This window comes from Ceratotherium simum, chromosome 13, assembly GCF_057802395.1.
Source record: "Ceratotherium simum simum isolate JZ-2026a chromosome 13, ASM5780239v1, whole genome shotgun sequence".
Taxonomy (NCBI): domain Eukaryota; kingdom Metazoa; phylum Chordata; class Mammalia; order Perissodactyla; family Rhinocerotidae; genus Ceratotherium; species Ceratotherium simum.
Window position 1 is genome coordinate 11,300,224 of NC_141912.1, and position 20,149 is coordinate 11,320,372.

The 20,149-nt window shown below is 35.3% G+C and overlaps 1 protein-coding gene across 2 annotated transcripts in view; it reads left to right on the forward strand.

Moving 5' to 3' along the window:
* Nucleotides 1-19,784, forward strand: part of TMEM170B (transmembrane protein 170B) — a 46,477-nt gene extending 26,693 nt beyond the window's left edge. The window contains exon 3 of one of the 2 annotated variants that reach the window (XM_087438005.1): nucleotides 12,130-19,784. In XM_087438005.1, coding sequence (XP_087294131.1) covers nucleotides 12,130-12,278 — 149 coding nt within the window. In that variant the 3' untranslated portion in view covers nucleotides 12,279-19,784. Of the gene's footprint in view, nucleotides 1-12,017 lie in introns of both variants that reach the window. The other variant, XM_004432120.3, reaches the window with a different exon arrangement.
* Nucleotides 19,785-20,149: the final 365 nt, after the last annotated feature.

A 20,149-nucleotide genomic window follows, 5' to 3' on the forward strand; every position in this document is an offset into this window, starting at 1 on the left:
TATTAGGCAGGATTCTAGGTGTATTTTTTCTTCCTCTTATATAGCAAGTCAATTTTTCTCACACCATCCACTAGAAAATGCATCATTTCCTCACTGATTTGTAGTGCTACCTATTTTGTTTATGTTCTCAAGGTACACGGATCTGTCTCTGAACTCTGTTCTAATTCATTAGTCTTTTTATCTATTCTTGCAGCAAGGCCACATCTTTTTATCCCTGTGGTTTTACAGTATTTCTTAATATCTGGTAGGGCTAGGTCCCTCTTGTTTCTTTTCTTTCTCAAAGTTAACAGCTATTCATGGACCTTTATTCTTTCATATAAATTTTAGAATATGTCTACTGAGTGCCTCAAAAAGTGTGACTATGATTTTTATTGGGATTTAATTAAATGTAGAGGTTAATTTGGGAAGACTTGGCATGTTAAATTATCCCACTCAAGAACATGTAATATATTTCCATTTATCCAGATCATCTTCTATGTCTTGTTAGAGTTTAATAATGTTTTCTCAAGAGGCATGTTATATATTTTTGGTTAATTCTTAAACTCTTATTATGTTATAGTTGTCATGCATGGTGTCTTCTTTATCACATTGTTTAGTTTTATTGGTATAGAGAAATGATGTTGTTTTGTAAGTCAAGTTTATGAAATATTAACAAAGCAAAAAACTTGCTCTTTGGAAAGATAATAAGAATAATAGATTGCTAGCAAACTAATTTAAAAAAAGAGTTAAGGCAGAAAAATAAAATATAGAACAAAATAGAAGAAATAACTATAGGCCCAATAATAAAGATAGAATAAAGAATTATAAAAATGATGGTTTTTTGAATAGCTATATATTCCTAAATATAAAATGTCAAAATTGGCATAAGAAGAAATAGAAAATATGAATAGAACAGTAAGATTTTTAAACAATTGAAATGTTAAAGACCCCCTTCTCCCAAAAGAACTTCAGGCCCAAATCGGGTCTAGGGACGACTTGTACCAAATTTTCAAGAAACGGTTAGTTCCTATTTTATCCAAATTATTGCAGAAAATGGAAAGAGTGAAAACTGTGCATGGCTTATTTACTGAGGCCAAAATAATCTTGTTGCCAAACAAGATAAAGACTACACAAGAGTGGAAAAGTATAGGCTTGTTTACTTTATGAATGTTATCCTGGGAATGCAAAGATAGTTCAATATCAGATATGAGTATGGCTGTATGCCAGTAAAACATTATTTATAGACACTAAAATTTGAATTTCATATAATTTTCATGTGTTATGAAATATTCTTCTTTTGATTTTTTTTTCAACCATTTAAAAATGTAACAATCATTCTTAGCTTGCAAGTTGTACCAAAACAGATGGTGCCACATTTGACCTGTGGATTGTAGTTTGGCGACCCCAATCTAACCACACAAACTAATAGAATCAATACACTATTGAAGCTCAGTCTGCCTTTACCTTTATATTTGCTTTTTCTCAGGAAATATGGAGAGCTAATCAAATCTCTGTTCATTGGTGCACCCTCTGCAGTTACCTTATGTTGCTGTGTACTGACGTCTTCTGTCTGCTGGCAACTCTTCGCCTAGTCCCCCTTGTCCTCGTAGGTTGATATCTTTTACTCACCTTCAGATCAACTCAGCAGTATTGCTTTTTCACTTGATCTTCACTATGCCAGTCTTCTCTAGCCTCTCAATATTTTTGAGATCTTTCCTTATTTCTGATTGATTCTTCTGCCATTGTTCATAGGGGCAGTTCCAAACATGTATCATTGATTTCAAGCACCCTATTCTACTTCTGTCCTTTTCATTCTTGCATATCTTAGCCTCATATTTCACCAAGGAAATAAAGCCCATAATGTTTGTACTCTTTCAACTGGCTATTTTTCAGTAAAAGACACCTTTAAGAGACCTTAAAGAGAGTGAAAACTAAAGCACAAATTGGGGAAAGATATTTTTTGACATATATAAATATAAAAAAGATTAATACAGGCATACCTCATTTTATTGCACTTCACTTTATTGTGCTTTGAAGATATTGTGTTTTTTTTTAAAATTGAAGGTTTGGGGGCCGGCCCGGTGGCACAAGCGGTTAAGTGTTTGCGCTCCGCTGCGGTGGTCTGGGGTTCGCCAGTTCGGATCCCGGGCGTGCACCAACGCACCCTTTGTAAGGCCATGCTGTGGTGGCGTCCCATATAAAGTGAAGGAAGATGGGCATGGTTGTTAGCCCAGGGCCAGTCTTCCTCAGCAAAAAGAAGAGGATGGGCAGATGTTAGCTCAGAGCCGGTCTTCCTCACAAAAAAAAAAAAAATTGAAGGTTTGCATTGAGCAAGTCTTTTGGCATCATTTTTCCAACAGCATTTGCTTACTTCATCTCTCTGTGTCACATTTTGGTGATTCTCACAATATTTCAAACATTATCATTATTATTATATTTGTTATGATGGTCTGTGATCAGTGATCTTTGATGCTACTATTGTAATTGTTTTGGGGCACTGCAAACCATGCCTGTATAAGACGGTGAACTTAATCAATAAATGTTGTGTATGTTCTGAGTGCTCTGCTGACCAGCCAGTCCCCTGTCTCTCTCCCTCTCCTCAGGCCTCCCTATTCCTTGAGACACAATATTGAAATTAGGCCAATTTAATAACCCTACAATGGCCTGTAAATGTTCAAGTGAAAGGAAGAGTCGCACATCTCTCACTTTAAATTAAAAGCTTGTAATAATAAAGCTTAGTGAGAAAGGCATGTGGAAAGCCAAGATAGGCCAAAAGCTAGGCCTCTTGTGCCAGACAGTTAGCCAAGTTGTAATTGCAAAGGAAAAATTCTTGAAGGAAATTAAAGTGCTACTCCAGTGAACACATGAATGGTAAGAAAGCAAAACGGCATTATTGCTGATATGGAGAAAGTTTTCATGGTCTGGATGGAAGATCAGACCAGCCACAACATTCCCTAAGTCAAAGCCTAATCCAGAGCAAGGCCCTAACTCTCTTCAATTCTGTGAAAGCTGAGAGAGGTGAGGAAGCTGCAGAAGAAAAGTTTGAGGCTTCCAGACATTGATTTATGAGGTTTGAGGAAAGAAGCCTTCTCTATAACATAAAAGTGCAAAGTGAAGCCAGTGCCGGTGTAGAAGGAGCAGCGAGTTATCCGGAAGATCTAGCTGAGGCAGTTAATGAAGGTGCTACACTAAACAACAGATTTTCAATGAAAACAAACAGGCTTATATTGGAAGAAGATGCCATCTAGGACTTTCACAGCTAGAGAAGTCAATGCCCGGCTTCAAAGCTTCAAAGGACAGGCTGACTCTCTTGTTAGGGGCTAATGCAGCTGCTGACTTTAAGTTGAAGCCAATGCTCACTTACCATTTTGAAAATCCTAGAGCCCTTAAGAATTATGCTAAATATACTCTGCCTGTGCTCTATAAATGGAACAACAAAGCCTGGATGACAACGCATCATCTGTTTACAATATAGTTGACTGAATATTTTAAACCCACTGTTGAGAGCTATTGCTCAGAAAAAAAGATTCCTTTCAAAATATTACTGCTCATTGACAAAGCATCTGGTCACCCAAGAGCTCTGGCGGAGATGTACCACAAGATCAATGTTGTTTTCATTCCTGCTAACACCACATCCATTCTGCAGCTCATGGATCAAGGAGTCATTTTGACTTTCAAGTCTTATTATTTAAGAAATACATTTAATAAGGCTATAGCTATATAGCCTTATATAAGGCTATAGTGATTCCTCTGATGGATCTGGGCAAAGTAAATTGAAAACCCTCTGGAAAGGATTCGCCATTCTAGATGCCATTAAGAACATCTTGATTCATGGGAAGAGGTCAAAATATCAGCATTAACAGGAGTTTTGAAGAAGTTGATTCCAACCCTCGTGGATGACTTTGGTTCAAGACTTCAGTGGAGAAAGTAACTGCAAATGTGGTGGAAGCAACAAGAGAACTAGAATTAGAAGTGAAGCCTGAAGATGTGACTGAATTGCTGCAATCTCATGGTAAAACTTTAACAGATGAGGAGTTGCTTCTTATGGATGAGCAAAGAAAGTGGTTTCTTGAGATAGAATCTACTCTTGGTGAAGATCCTGTGAAGATTGTTGAAATGACAACAAAGCATTTGGAATATTACATAAACTTAGTTGATACAGCAGCAGCAGGGTTTGAGAGGATTGACTCCAATTTTGAAAGAACTTCTACTGTGAGTAAAATACTATCAAATAGCATTGCATGCTACAGAGAAATTGTTCATGAAAGGAAGAGTCAGCCAGTGAGGCACACTTCATTGTAGTCTTATTGTAAGAAATTGCCACAGCCACCCCAACCTTCAGCAACCACCACTCTGATCAGGCAGCAGCGTTCAACATTGAGGCAAGACCCTCCACCAGCAAAAGATTACGAGTCACTGAAGATGATGGTTAGCATTTTTTAACAATAATATGTTTTTTACTTTAATGTATATACATTGTTTTTTTAGGCATAATGCTATTGCACAGTTAATAGACTACAGTATAGTGTTAACATAACTTTTATATGCACTGGGAAACCAAAAAATTCATGTGACTTGCTTTGCTGTGATAATGTGGAACCAAACTCACAATATCTCTGAGGTATCCCTGTATCCATACTATGTTAAAAAGAAACCCTATGTATCAAATAAGAAAAAGACAGTCCAATATAAAAATGGACAAAAGACTCGATAAGCATTTCGTAGAAGTAGAAACCCTAAGGGCCGTTAGTATATGAGGAAAAGCTCAGTCACATTAATTCTCAGGGAAATGCATATTAATCACAGAGATAAAATTTCTCACCCCCCAGATTGACAAAAATTTTGAAAAACAGAAGATATCAACTGCTTCTGGGGATATGGAGTAAGTGGACTATAAATTGGTACAACTGCTTTGGAAAACAACTTGGCATTACCTAGTAGAGTTGAAAATGCCCATAACATAGGGCTGAGCAATTTTACTTTTACCCATGTATTGTAGAGATACTTGACTGCCTGTGTGCGCCAGGGATCATGCACAACACTGTTCACAGAAGCAGTGTTTGTCATTGTTAGGGATTGGAAACAAATGTCATCCGCAGAATGGAAAAATAAGTTGTGGTTATTCATGCTTGGAACTCTGTACAGCAGGGAAAATGCATGAATTGTAACTACATACAGCAAGATGAATAACTTTCAGACATAATATTGAGCCAAAAATTCTAGAATACTTACAGTATCAATTTATATAAAGTTTATTTAAAAAACTAATATATATTTTTAGGAGTATAAGCAGGTGATAAAGCTGAAGAAAAGCAAAGGAATGATAAAAACTAGATTCAGTGAGGGAATGGGACGCAATTGAAGAGAGTCCGTGGGAACTTCCAAGGAAATAATAATGTTCTTTTCTTCATTTGGATGATGAGTACTTGGGAATTTGTTATTTTTATAATCTGCATATATTTTTATAAATACTCTTTTAATATTTAATAGCAGTGTTTCCAAAATCATTTAATAGGCACACAAAGTTTTTTTCTTTCAGATCTTTTAGATTAAGTTACACTGGAACAGTCTTTTCTGACTAGTGCTTCTGGATTGTCAAATGATACAGTGCAGTGGGGACTTTTATAAATCTACTTCTTTTGGAAGGAAGTTGTAAATTAAAAATTGAATCCTAACACACTGGGAGGAAAATGACAATTGGTTTTATTTTCTGTGTAACACTGTTAAGCGTCTCCCTTGATTGTGGAAACTCTGGAGTCCTACAGTGTTTTCTTTTTCTTTTTATTAGTTTTTCTCTCCTCATCATTATAGGCTACAGTTGAAGGTCTTGTCCTCTGTTCCTTGGAAGATTATAAAGAAAAGTGGGTTATTTAGTAGTTTTGTTTATTTGTTTTTCCTCAAACGTGGGGCCTTCCAAAGTGAAATCCATTTTATCCTCATCAGAGCAGCTAAATACTAAATAAAGAAGTCAGCTTGTTTGGGAAAGAAGATGACAGTGAAGTAGGAACGTTTTCAGTGCTCACTCTTCTGTTCCTTAAAACTCTTCTTTTATTCCCTTCTCACTTTGTCTCTTCGGGTGCTTTCCCATGGCTCCTGACCTCCAGTTAAATTCTAACCCACATGGGAGATGTCCCAAACACTGATTCCCTGGGTTCTCCACCTTGAACCAAAAGTATTTAAGCCTCTCAACCCTGAAACTTCAAAGGAACAAAAATAATAAATATACCACCTTGTCTTTTAGTCACATAGAAGACATTTGACATTTAACATGTACACAGTTTGTCTTTTTCCACAAACATTTGCTAGCTGGCTTAAAGTATATTTATTCCCTGCTATTTTAAATCAAGAGTTTAGTGAACTTTGTCATTACATAAAATATTTTTGTTTGGAGAATAGGATGGAAAGATATTCTGGCCTTTAAAATGAAATTTCTTGGAATTGTAGGAAAGTTTAGGCAAGTGTGTGTGGAAATTGTTAGATTTTTAAAGTTAATTTTAATTAACATAAGTAATATATGATTGTATATATTCCCCATGTTAAACTTAACACATTATATATATTCAATACAATCCCCATCAAAATACCAATGGCATTTTTCATCAAACTAGAACAAAGAATCCTAAAATATGTTTGTTGTTAGTGCATCAAGTCAGTTCCGACTCCTTGCACCCTGCGTACAGCAGAGCGGAACCCCACCTGATCCTTTTGCACCATTCTGTCACCTTCTGGTGCTATATCAGACAGTGCTCTGCTGCTATTCATAGGGTTTTCATGGCTGACTTTTTGTTTTTTGATGTTTTCATGGACTTTAACATTGTGAAATTTTGGGTTGTACATTTTTGTTTGTCCATCACCATATATATGACTCCCTTCACCCCTTGTGCTCACCCCCGACCCCCCCTGCCTCTGGTAACCACAGTACAGTTTTCTCTGTCCATGTGTTGGTTTATATTCCACATATGAGTGAGATCATACAGTGTTTGTCTTTCTCTTTCTGGCTTATTTCACTTAACATAATACTCTCCAGGTCATGGCTGACTTTTTCAGAAGTGGGTGGCCAAGTCTTTCTTCGTAGTCTGTTGTAGTCTGGAAGCTCTGCTGAAACCTGTCCGCCATGGGTGACCCTGCTAGTATTTGAAATACTGGTGTCATACCTTTCAGCATCACAGCAACATGCAGCTGCCACAATATAACAAGTGACAGATAGTTGATTCCCTGACGGGCAAATGAATACGGGCCACAGTGGTGAGAGAGCCGAATCCTAACCACTAGATCACCAGGGCTGGCTCCTAAAATTTGTGTGGAACCACAAAAGACCTCGAATAGCCAGAGCAGTCTTGAGAAAGAAGAACAAGACTAGCAGCATCATGCTCCCTGATTACAAACTATACTACAAATCTATAGTAATCAAAACAGTATGGTACTGGCATGAAAATAGACACATAGATCAATGGAATAGAATAGAGAGCCCAGAAATAAACCTACATGTATATGGTCAATTAATATATAACAAAAGAGGCAAGAATATACAATGGAGAAAAGACAGTCTCTTCAATAAATGGTGTTGGGAAAACTGGACAGCTACATGCAAAAGAATGAAACTGGACCATTATCGTACACCATATACAAAAATAAATTCAAAATGGATTAAAAACTTGAATGTAAGACCTGGAACCATAAAACTCCTAGGAGAAAACATAGGCAGTCAGCTCTTTGATGTTGGTCTCAGCAATATTTCTTTGGACCGGTTTCCTCAAGCAAGGGCAACAAAAGCAAAAATAAACAAAAGGGATTACATCAGATTAAAAAGCCTCTGCACAGTGAAGGAAACCATCAACAAAACAAAAAGGCAACTTACTGAATGGGAGAAGATATTTGTAAATCATACATTCTATAAGGGGTTAATATCCAAAAAATACAAAGAACTTACACAACTTAATATCAAAAAAACAACCAACCCAGTTAAAAAATGGACAGAAGATCTGAATAGACATTTTTCCAAAGAAGACGTAGAGATGGCCAACAGGTACATGAAAAGGTGCTCAACATCACTAATCATCAGAGAAATGCAAATCAAAACCACAATGAGATATTACCTCACACCTGTCAGAATGGCTATCAGAAAAACAAAAAATAACAACTGTTGGCAAGGATGTGGAGAAAAGGGAGCCCTTGTGCACTGCTGGTGGGAATGAAAATTGGTGCAGCCACTATGGAAAACAGTATGGAGGTTCCTCAAAAAATTAACAATAGAACCTACTATATGATCCAGCAATTCCACTTCCGGGTATTTATTCAAAGAAAATGAAAACACTAATTCAACGAGATATATCCACCCCTATGTTCACTGCAGAATTGTTTACAATGGTCAAGATATAGATGAATGGATAAAGATGTGGAATATATGTACAATGGACTATTTCCTCAGCCATAAAAAAGAATGAAATCTTGCCATTTGTAACAACATGGAGGGAACTAGTGGGTATTAGGCTAAATAAAATAAGTCAGATAGATAAAGGTAAATGCCATATGATTTCACTTATATGTGGAATCTAAAAACAAAACAAATGAACAGAACCAAACGGAAACAGCATCATAGATACAGGAAACTGGTGGTTACTGGGGGGGGAGGGGTTGTGGGCACAGGTGAAATAGGTGAGAGGATTAAGGGGTACAAACTATAAAATAAATGTCATGGGGATGTAATGCACAGCATAGGGAAATAGTCAATAATATCATAATAACTTTGTATGGTGACATGGTAACTAGACTTATTGTGGTAATCATTTTGTAGTGTATATAAATACAGAATCACTATGATGTACACCTGGAACTAATAGGATATTGTACATCAATTATACGTCAATAAAAACAAGCAAAAAACATTATGAATAAGACAAAATCTCTTTTGACTAGCACTCCCAAACTAGTGCTCTTCTCAAAGGTAATCCCTATTTCTATTTGGTATGTATCCCCCAGATTTTTGTTTGTGCATTACATTCATTCATACGTACACATATACATGCTTACACACTTACACACATACATATGGATGTATATACTAGTAGAGAGTATGCTTTTATGTTTTATTTTCTTTTTCTTTGTTGCATAAATGATATGTCTTAGGTTCTTGCTTCATCAGCTCGTGTAGATCTGTATTTTTCTTTTGAAATTGTACAGGTTCCGTGTTATGGACTTGCTATAGTTTAGCCATTCCCTGCTGATGGACATTGGGTTTTTTGCTATTGCAAAAAATGCCACATTGGTTATTATATGTATTTTTGTGCATGTATATATGTGTTTGTATTCTGGATGCTAATCATCAGTTTGTTAGACATAGAGCAAATATTTTTAGTCAAGCCTTTATGGGTTTTGTTCTTTTTTTGTGTGGTCTTAAGCAAATCTCTTTTCCTAAGATTATAGACATATTTTCTAATATTTTAATGTTTACATTTATAGATTTTTTTTAACATTTAGTTCTTTAATCCATTTGAAATTTATTTGGGGGAATGGTGTGAAGTAGGGACCTAAATTTATTTCTTCCAAATGGCTAGCAGTTGTTCCAGCCCCACTTATTGAATGGCGAATCACTGATTGAAAATACCTGTGTCCTTTACTACTATGACCACTACTAACCAAAATTTACAGTACATACTAGGACCAGACAGTATTCTAAGCACTTTCCAAGTATTATCTTTTAATCTTCACACCCACTCATTTTACAGTTGAGGAATAAGTCACAGAGAGGTTAAGTGATTGCTCAGTGTAACACAGCTGCTAAGTAGTGGAGCTGGGATTTTAATCCACAAGTCTAACTCCAGAACCCATGCTCTTAACCATATATAAGCATGAGATGTTTGAATTGACAGATTTGGTTGCCATTTCCCAGGCAGCCTGAGCTAATAATTGCTTAGATTTTCCACTTCTGGGATCATTTTTGCAAACTTAGCCCTGGAGAGATGGAGCCCAACTTGTGGGTTTTTTTTTTTTTTTTTAATTTTATTTATTTTTCCCCCAAAGCCCAAGTAGATAGTTGTATGTCATAGTTGCACATCCTCCTAGTTGCTGTATGTGGGACGCGGCCTCAGCATGGCCAGAGAAGTGGTGCATCGGTGCGCGCCCGGGATCCAAACCCAGGCCGCCAGTAGCGGAGCGCGTGCACTTAACTGCTAAGCCATGGGGCCGGCCCCCAACTTGTGGTTTTTAAAATTGAATGTAATCATGGAAATTTAGGGTAAATGCAAATAAAAACAGAGTATTTCCTCAGATTTATTTTAATACAATTCTGATAACAAAGACGGCATAGAATCTTTAAAATTTTTTAAGAATGTCCTCCATTTGAGGATTATGACCAATTATACTGAGTGAATTTTATTACTTGGTTAAGTAAATGTTGGTGCCACTAGGGGTTTTATTTAATATTGATATGGTTACCAGTTACTTTATTATTTTCTGGATTCCTCGTTCTCTTAGTCACTTAGTATAAATATGCAATGATAGAATGATTTTGTGATTTATAGCTAGACTAACCTGGAATGAAATTCCAGCTCTTGTACTTACTGTTTTTCCTTGGGCTAGTAATTGAACCTCTGTTTTTTCATCTTTAAATTAGGTATTTATGCTTAGGAGTGGTATGATATTTAAATAAGATAATATTTGTAAAATTCCTAGCAAGATACATAGTATGCAGTAAATATACTATACATTTTAATTTCCTTCTTAAAAAAATATGTGTATGAAAGCCCTTGGCTTAGGTTAATAATTTACTTTTCCCACATATATCTCTTATAGAGGAATACAGTAATTTTTATTTGGGAGATTTTAAGTGAACTACTTAAATAAGTGAGTTAATTCTTAACTAATTTTTATGAATAGATTTCTGTCTCAAATAATTGTCAATTCAGTGTTTTCAAATAATTTATTTCTGTTATTTCTTTTTGTTTGACCATTCTAGGATATGTAGACAGTTTTTTCCAAAAAAATGGTTTTAAGGCCATCTCAGTCTGTGAGATGGCATACTACAATTTAAATATTTTCTCCTTTAATATTTCTGAACGTTCTTTTAAAATCAGCCACTTAGATACCACGTCATTATATATACAATATTAATAGGATGAATTGTTGAATCAGGTAGGCTCTGAGGCTCCTTGTAACTCTGAGATGCTCTCATTCTTGTAAGTGTGCATTATCTAAAAAATTTTTCCTGGGGCCAGCCCCGTGGCCTAGTGGTGAAGTTTGGCTTGCTCTGCTTTAGGGGCCTGGGTTTGCAGGTTCAGGTCCCAGGCGCAGACCTACACCACTCATCAGCCATGCTGTGGCAGTGACCCACATATAAAATAGAGGAAGAGTGGCACAGATGTTAGCTCAGGGCTGATCTTCCTCAAGCAGAAAAAGAGGAAGATTGACAACAGATGTTAGCTCAGGGCTAATCTTCCTCAGCAAGAAAAAAAAAATTTCCTAAAACAGATGTCAAGTTCGTCTTTCGTTTTTATTAGATGTCAAGACACTAGTCTCCAAATAACTTTGCAGTTGTATGCTTTATTAAAAAGCTTAATGAACTATTTTATATGGTAGGTTGTGAAATATGTTCCTTTAATATTAAAATTTTCTTGAATAATTTAGAAATTACATTAAATTGAGTAGTTTTCTGTATTATCATTTATAACTATCAATATATTGTGTTGTAAATTTATGAAAATGCTGATGACGTCTGACCAATGCCCACGTGAGAGATTACAATAATAAATTATTAATTTTTATGAACATATTTGGTGTCAAGTAAGCAGCATGTGCTATAAATATGTATTTTGCAGTTGAATAGGAAAGTCTGTTTTTCAGTTAAGTGGGTAAGTGTGGTATGGGTCACTGTAACTTTTACCAATCACATGGAAACACTTTTATTAACAATTTATAAAATAAGAATGATAGATGACTTATTCTGTTTTGATAAAATGGGAAGAGATCTTAAGTTACAGTCACGCAGTGTGTTATGAAATGAAGGAACGTGATGTTTTGTTTCTCCCTCGTTTCTCATCCAGGTGCAGCGGTGGCGGGTATTTACAGGGTGGCAGGGAAGAACATGGCCCCTTTGGAAGCGCTGGTATGGGGCGTCGGACAGACTGTACTGACATTAATCATCTCCTTTTCAAGGATCCTCGCTACACTTTGACGTTTCTGTGGGAACGTCTTACTTCACAAAAGGAAACAGATGTACAGATTCTCTGAAAATGGCGTTGTTAACAAGTGGGAATGAAGCTGTACAAGAACGTGGAAGGAGCAGGTCAAACATAAGGCGTTGAGCTGTGTGGAAAGATTGCCCTCTGGTGTTCAAGAGATTGCACTACCGCACTGCACCTTACGTGCCTCCGTCCCAGGCAAGGCGCATTACGCTATGTGAAGCTACAAGAAAAAGCACCTTGTTTAGCTGCCAATCAGGTTAACATTGGAATCATCGTTCTTAACAGTGTTAAGTTACAGGGACGTTATGAGGAATTGATATATGTGCCAAACTTTTCTTTTTTTAACATTGATCATGTGACAACTTGCAAGTATAGATGTAGATGAGTGCTGTGAACATATTTGACATGAATTCAGGTAATGTAGAGAGATTTGTAACGCTAAATCCCGTATGAGTGCTGAATACATTTAATATGAGATAAATTATTTGATTTTTAATGTTGAATGTTTCTGGGATTTAGGGCTTTAATGTGTTTAGGCATTATTGTTGTTTAATTTATGTGGAAAATAATACTTAATGGAAAACTAGCTAAACTCTTTTAAGGACTCCAAGTAGATCTATAGGGTGCATCCTTTTCAGTCCCTTAATTAACGGTCTTTTAATAGTTTCCCTTATACATCAATGTTCTGTTGATAAGAATTCAACAACTTTGTGAGTCACACGTATTGATTGTAGTTTGTGTGTCATAAAAATATAATTTGAAAATTTTACTATAAATTTTGTGAGAAGTCTGAAATGCATGTTGCATTCTTTGATCCTTCTAAAGAAAGTTCTGGCTATGTATTTCATGGCGAAAACATCTTTATAAAGAGTATCTCAGTGGGATTATATTACTTGTTACATATGTCTTGATTTTTGACAAAATGTAAACAGTCTTTCATTCTGGAGTATTAACTACATTTAAAGAGTGGCCTAAATTAGGCTGTGAAAACAAAAAGCCTCGTTTGTAGATAAGTAACAAGTAAGTTCTATAGGAAGAGTAATAAACAGTCTTACTTAGGATATGTGGTAATGTAATTTCACTAAGTAAAAATGGGGGAATTTAGTAAATAACTTTAAAATTTGTCAGTTCATCTCAGCATATCAATACAGTACTGAACATATATTTGAGTGGTTCATTTCAGTTGTTCAGTTCTTGATTTATGTTTTTATTTAAGTTTACTAGAATCAGTGATGACATTTATTAGAAATGAAAAAGTCTGTAGTGTAAAACATTTTAAGAGGTTTTGGCAATATATAATTGTTTTTAAGAGTACGGGAAGTAAGGGAAACAGAACCTGGTTGAATTTGTCTTCTACTGAGATTTTTTAACACCAGGTACAATTATAAATGTGCCAGTAACTCAAAGGAAGAGCCCCTGCAGAGAGTGTGAAGCTAAGGACAACTCAAAAAATAATCGGCACACTCTAGCCTCGCTGTTTTATATCCTGATTTGGTAAAAAGTAGGTTTTATTAGTCCCATTCAAATTTAAGACCTTCGTTACCCACACCGTTTTTCTCTGCCAGAAAGCAAATATATCAACAACTTAACAATGAGGAGTTGGGGGGATACTTTTACCAGTAGGGAAGCCAATTTTGGGAGTTTGCTAACACTGTGGCTTGGAAATTTGTTTAAAAAAAAAAAACCAATAAGTAGCTATGCATTCTTAGAGATCTTTGAAGTAAACCTTAAAATTGATTCCTTTTATTATGTACAAGCCTGAAATTATTTTCATGAGTTCTCTATATTCCTAATGTTTTCTCAAATTAAATTTAGGCATCAGTTTTCCAAGTCAGTTTGATTTCTCCTTTTCTGTTAGACTTGAATTGTGTTCTTTCTTTACTTTGGCTATTCTATCAATAGTTTAAAGTGTTCATACTCTTTGAGAGGGATTACCAATAACATGTTGAAATTGTATCAGATCCACAAAATGAATATTGATTTTAACATATTGTTATTTTATGATTTAAGGAAGTTGTCATGGTAAGGTAATATGGAGCACATGGTTCAAAATCCAAAATTAACCAAAAAATAACTTAGACCCATTATATGTATCAATGTGTGGACCAAAGAGATTTCAACTCCTGTTTTTACTCTAGAATGGAAGTATAATTGGATGGTTAATAGCTAGTTTGTAGAGTGTCCTACAATTATCTCATTATCAAGTTGCTTTACGTTACGAATTGTGTGTATGTGTATATGTGTATTTGTGTGTGTACTTTTAAATTGTGGGGGAATTTTTGGTTTGTTTCTAGTTATTTCCATTGGGATTTTGTGCAACTGTCACTCTTCTGATGTTTTGAAATGCAGTTGAATAGTGTGAATTGATGAAATTGTCTTAATAGCTATTTCTATGCTGAGGTTTTTAAAAAGTTAATGGTTTTCCTATAGAGACAAGAAATGGTTAATGATATATATCTACAGACACATATATATCATTATATACATATATATAAAGCTGCTATATGTGAATAGTCTAATTGGAAATCTTTTGTTCAATGAACACTTTCAAGTTCTAGTGGATAATTTGATATATTTGTTCAGTTGAATGACCTTTTAAGTAGGTTTGAGGATGTTTGAGATTTTTGAATTTTGGGAAATTTGTCTTGGTTTAATAGTGCTGGAGACCCTTGTTTGTGATATGACAAGAGCCCTTATTGAGGTATTTGGGTTACAGCTTCTTAAAATGTGTGTGTGAGTCAGCAGTAGATTTTCTTCATGATAAATGCAGGAAGGAAGGAGGAAATCCTCTGCAGTTTACACTCCTTTATTTAAAAAAATGTTTAATGAAATATTGCTGACAGTGACATCAATTCCCCAAAGAAGAGACTCCTATATGCCCTAACTAATGGTTATTTAACATACTGGTTAGAAATGTCCATAGGTCAGAGTTAGTCAGGGGGCCTCATGTAAGCTGCAGATAATGCTTAAAACCTGTAAATGAAGGAGATGCAAGCAAACAGCCCCCAGGGACAAGTCTGTTAGTTGCCTAGAGTAAAGGAAGTCCTAGATGGTGGCTGTATCAGGATTTGCAGCGTAATTATCCTCCCCTAGATCTCAATGTTTACTGAGCAGTGTTAAAGTTGGTTACCCAGTGTACTGTCTTAGTATTTACAGCATATATTTCCACTGCCCAAAAAAGTGTAAGGGTTTTATTTGTGCTTTAAGTGAGAAATAAAGAAGTAAGCTGCCCTGTCTATCGTGTATTTGTGATGTAAGGAACAGGGATAATTTAAAATCAAAGAATGTTGTTGGACAAAGTCTTCAGAGAATCTCTAATTAAGATGAGGAGAGTGGGGCTGCCATTCTTAATATGCCCAAGCTGACACTTACACACCAACTAGTGCAGTTTTGGAAACATTTTTGGTGGATCTACTATATACAAAGTCCTGTACTGAGTCTTTTCTATAGTAAGGACAAGGTTGACCATGATGGGATTCCTGCCCTTGAGTCCACCAGGAGCTAGCCAGATGATTTAAATCCTAAAAAAGGTTGGGACAACATTTTGCTTGCTGATTCTAGTTGAGAGTTTAAGTCCTGGTTTTTTTCCCCCAAATTCTGATTTTCCCAATTTATCCACCCAATGGAATATCAGTAACAGATGTCATTGCTGTGACATATTGAAGAGAATACTGAAGAGAATCTAAGCCAGTGACATAGATTTGAATCCAGGCCCTGTCACTTGTCGACTTTTTGTTTATGAATGGCAAAGCAGTACATATATTTGACAGTAAATAATCAATAGATAGTCATTAGAATTTTTAATCACATTTTGCAATACAAATTGAACATATCGTTTTGTAAAATTCATCTGTTTTCTTCCATTTCCACATTTTCCCTGCATATATTTTAAGAAGGAAACTAAAAAATTTCTCTTATAATCTTATTTTCTTTACCTCCACCTCTTTATTTTTAAGATAGCAGATATTTATCTAAGAGCACTTTTGGGAGTTGGTGGTGTGGAAATGGCCTGGGCAAGCAGGATTAAATTACGAGTGTGTTTACCACTAACTAAAATAGGAAAGGGTATAGGTAGCCAGCATTAACCCTTTACCTGATCCTGCTACTTGCCTTGGATTCATTCAGCCAACATTCATTGAATCTCTGCTACGTGCAACTTACTGTCCTTGTTTTAGGGATGGAAGAGTGTCTCCTCCATACGTCCACCTTTCTTCCTCCGCCCTGGGAACTTGGTTGTGCACTGTACTGCCAATTCTGTAGGGAAACAGAACTGGGCTTCAGTGTCTACCACGTCCTTCCTTCCATGGACCAAAGGTGCTTGAGCCCTAGTTTTACTTGTTTGTTTGTTAACTTAGAAGGAAATACTGTTGTTTTTAATTTATGTCCATTTTATAATTCAAGAAGTAACAAGATGCTGAGTACTTTCTGAAATAGTCTCAAACTACTTCACTCTTGCTGTTACGAATGTTTCTCCCAGAAAATCTTAATCATAATCTCTTCAAAGAGTCGTTACTTGTTTGTAAGATGTGAAGAATGTGGAAAGTTACTGAAGAAATTCTAGTAGACCCAGATTGCAGAGAAGTTTGGCAACACTTGCTGGAGATTGTGTGAACTGCTGTTCTTGTAATAATCAAGGGTGAGAATCTCAATGGTTAAAGTTGGCTAGTAATTGAACGGTCTCATAATTTCCCTGAAATTCCAGTCCTTTTTATAACATTTTAGAGGTAGATTCTCCAGGATAAAAAGGACATTATTTGATTAATGATGATAAAATTTTTCAAACGTTTGGTAGCATTTTGTAGCAGAGGGAAATTTAAAGACAAGAAGAATAAACACCGGGGGCTAATGCACAAAAACAAAGGCTTACGTGATGAAGTACCCCATGTTATGTGAACACAACTTCCCCGTTCTGTTAGGACTGTAGACTGCACTGTATGAGGATGTGGACTGCGTGTTTACAAAATGCTGTGTTTCTTTATGTGTGAGACTTAAATTACACGGAGCATTTTGAAATTATATTACATTTGTGCGTGTGTGGTGGTAGGTTTGCCCTGCTAACTTAAGGATCTCTATTCAGTGTAGGCAATACCATGTTTTTGAGGAGGCTGCTGAAGTAGTTATCTAAAAATGTAGTTGTGAATTTATTTGAGAGAAGTGATGTTTTCAGTAAATGTGGAGATGTACCAGTTACTACTTTATTAAATTAGTGGAAATACCCAAATTTCTGAGTGAACTGAGCTATGAACTATAACTGTCTCCTCCCCTGAGTTTAGGGGACTCATTTTCACATTCATTGCACATGTGTTGAACTTCCATAATAACCCTTTCTTGATTTTGAGAACTAATTTAGCAGTTTCTTTTTTTTTTAATTTTTTGTTTATTGTGGTAACATTGGTTTATAACATTGTATAAATTTCTTAATCTCCCTCCCCTTCTGCACAGATGTCATATGTTATAGTTTAAACATATGTACAGTTGATAGAAATCAGAAGTGCTGGTTTAGAAGAGAATGTTCTTAACACCTTATGGTTATGCAGCTATAATCTTATTGAAAAATAAATACTATAGGCAAGTCAAGAGAGCATGAACCACTTGCATATTTTTTTAGATTATATACTGCACCCATATAATGTATATCTCCCCTCAATGGTAATGTGACTGCCCCCTTTTGGGGGCTGTATTTAGGTATGTAACTGAAACTGGAAAGCAGTGTAACATAAAGTTATAGAAAGAGGAACTATAATGCATAATCAGGATAATTGCAACACTTTTTCTCCTAACTCTATTATGTATTGCTAATTTCTAAAAACCATCACTTTCCTTAGAGCCCTGTATAAATGAACGTTAACTCGATAGTACTACTGATGATGAAATGTTTCCTTTGTTTTTAAGTTAAAGTGTTTGTACATCATCACTATCTTTGGGAAGGAACATTTTAAAGTTTTCTCCATAGAAACCAAAATAGAGGCACTTGTTTGAAAAGTAAAAATGATTTACTTTCAATACTGGGTGCGTTGATAGTCTGTTGACACTTTTTTAGTATTTGTGATATAGGATGCATTTACAATGGAGGAATTTTTTAAAATTCTGGCCCTCTCCCCGACATAAACACACACACACACACACACACACACGAGCCCTATCGATTTAGATGAACAATATAAAATTACACAGTATTTTTCATTTTAGTCATATGACTTGGTAAAATTCATATGATTCTACCATAAAGTATTGACCCCTGACTAGTCATTCTAGATGAGAGGATCAACTTTATCTTAAAGTTAACCAACTACAATGTCTTTATTTAAATAGCAAAAATATAGTTTACCTGATAGGTATTAAAACTCACTTTCAAGCTGTGTCAACTCTTAGACCACTGATGAATCGTTTAGTGAACCACAGTATAGTTTTCGAAAGCTAAATGATGCCTTAGTGCCTTGGAAGTTAAGATACTTTTGCAAAGTGAGTTTACTGAGATGCAGGATTGGTTCACCTGTTACTGGGATTCAGAGTTAGGATCGGTGTAATTGAATTAACTCCTTATGGTTTAATAATAAATATCAGTTATTTCGTCATTAACTATGACAGATGATAACTACTTGCATTGCATTTTCATGATGTGATATTTGTCTCTGTTTTTTTCTTTTTCGAAGTAAGTTTGAAATGGGGAAAAATGTAGTCAAGATAAGTAAATGTGGGATTTTAAAATTTAGTTTTGTTGTAAACTAGAGATTGTAGTGTAAACAGTGTTAGTTTTATATTGTAGTCCAAGGGCAGACACTTTATGTAACCTTTAGGAATATGTTTACCATCAGGGATTTATTTTTACTATAGAAATACTTAATGTACTGTGAAGTTTAAAGACAGGAAGAATAAACATGGAGTGATAGCGCACAAGAAAGGCGTCTGTGATGAAGTACCCTGAGCTATGTGAACACAACTCACCCCTTCTGTTAAGACTATAAACTACACTGTATGGGTATGTGTACTGCATGTTTACATAATACAGTTTAATTTTGAAGGATTATTTAAAAAACTATGTTTATGTATAATACCTAACAAGCTGTAAATATTGTATACTATTGATTTTTAATTTTATATAAGCAATTTTTTAATTTCCCAATTCATGTACAAATCTCATTGTGTATATAGCATAATTTCCTGGAGAACACAAATTTTGCAGTGAATTTTAATTATTTTAATTGTGGTAAGCATCAGGTTAGCCTTAGAGATGTTGATCTTTATTTTAAATTATTTTTCACCACTCATGTTCTTCAAAGGGCAGCAATAAACATATGCAAGTTATTTTTGGTTATAGAAAGTTGGTCTGCAAAGACAAGATCTAGGTTCCAATTCATTGCTTTCAAGAAAAGATGCACAATTAACATCATCCACTGTCTAATCACAGGACCGTTTCTGAGGTCCGTATGTGTCTCTCCTCTTTGTAATATACAGGGTGAACTCTTTACTGATACACACAAAACAGCTGTTAAAAGTAAATCCAGCACTTAAACATCATTACACAGAATTTATTGGATTAAAAATTTGTAATATACAGTATTTTAATAAAGTTTCTGTATTCAATTTCATGCACTTATATATAAATAAACCTGTCTTTAAAAGCTTTATGGGGTGTTTTGACTCTTGATGACATATCTTTTCAACTTATTCACCATGGCTCAAATATTTTCTCTCACCCTTTTGTCAGTTTTCCTGGGCCAGTTTTACATGTGGATTTTGGAGGTAGTGCTGAAAAAGTAAGCAAGAAGTCTAAAGAACAAACTTGACCTAGTTTATGGTTTACATAAGGCCAATTCTAGGCCACATAAGCATCTACTTCTACGAGTTATTGTTTTAAAAAGCATACTACCACTTTTATTAATAGATGACTACCATTTACTTGAGTGCTTATGATCTGTTAGACATTTCATATGTAATCTTTAACATTTATGGTAAATCCTTCAAGTTAAGTGGATTACTAAGGATTACTA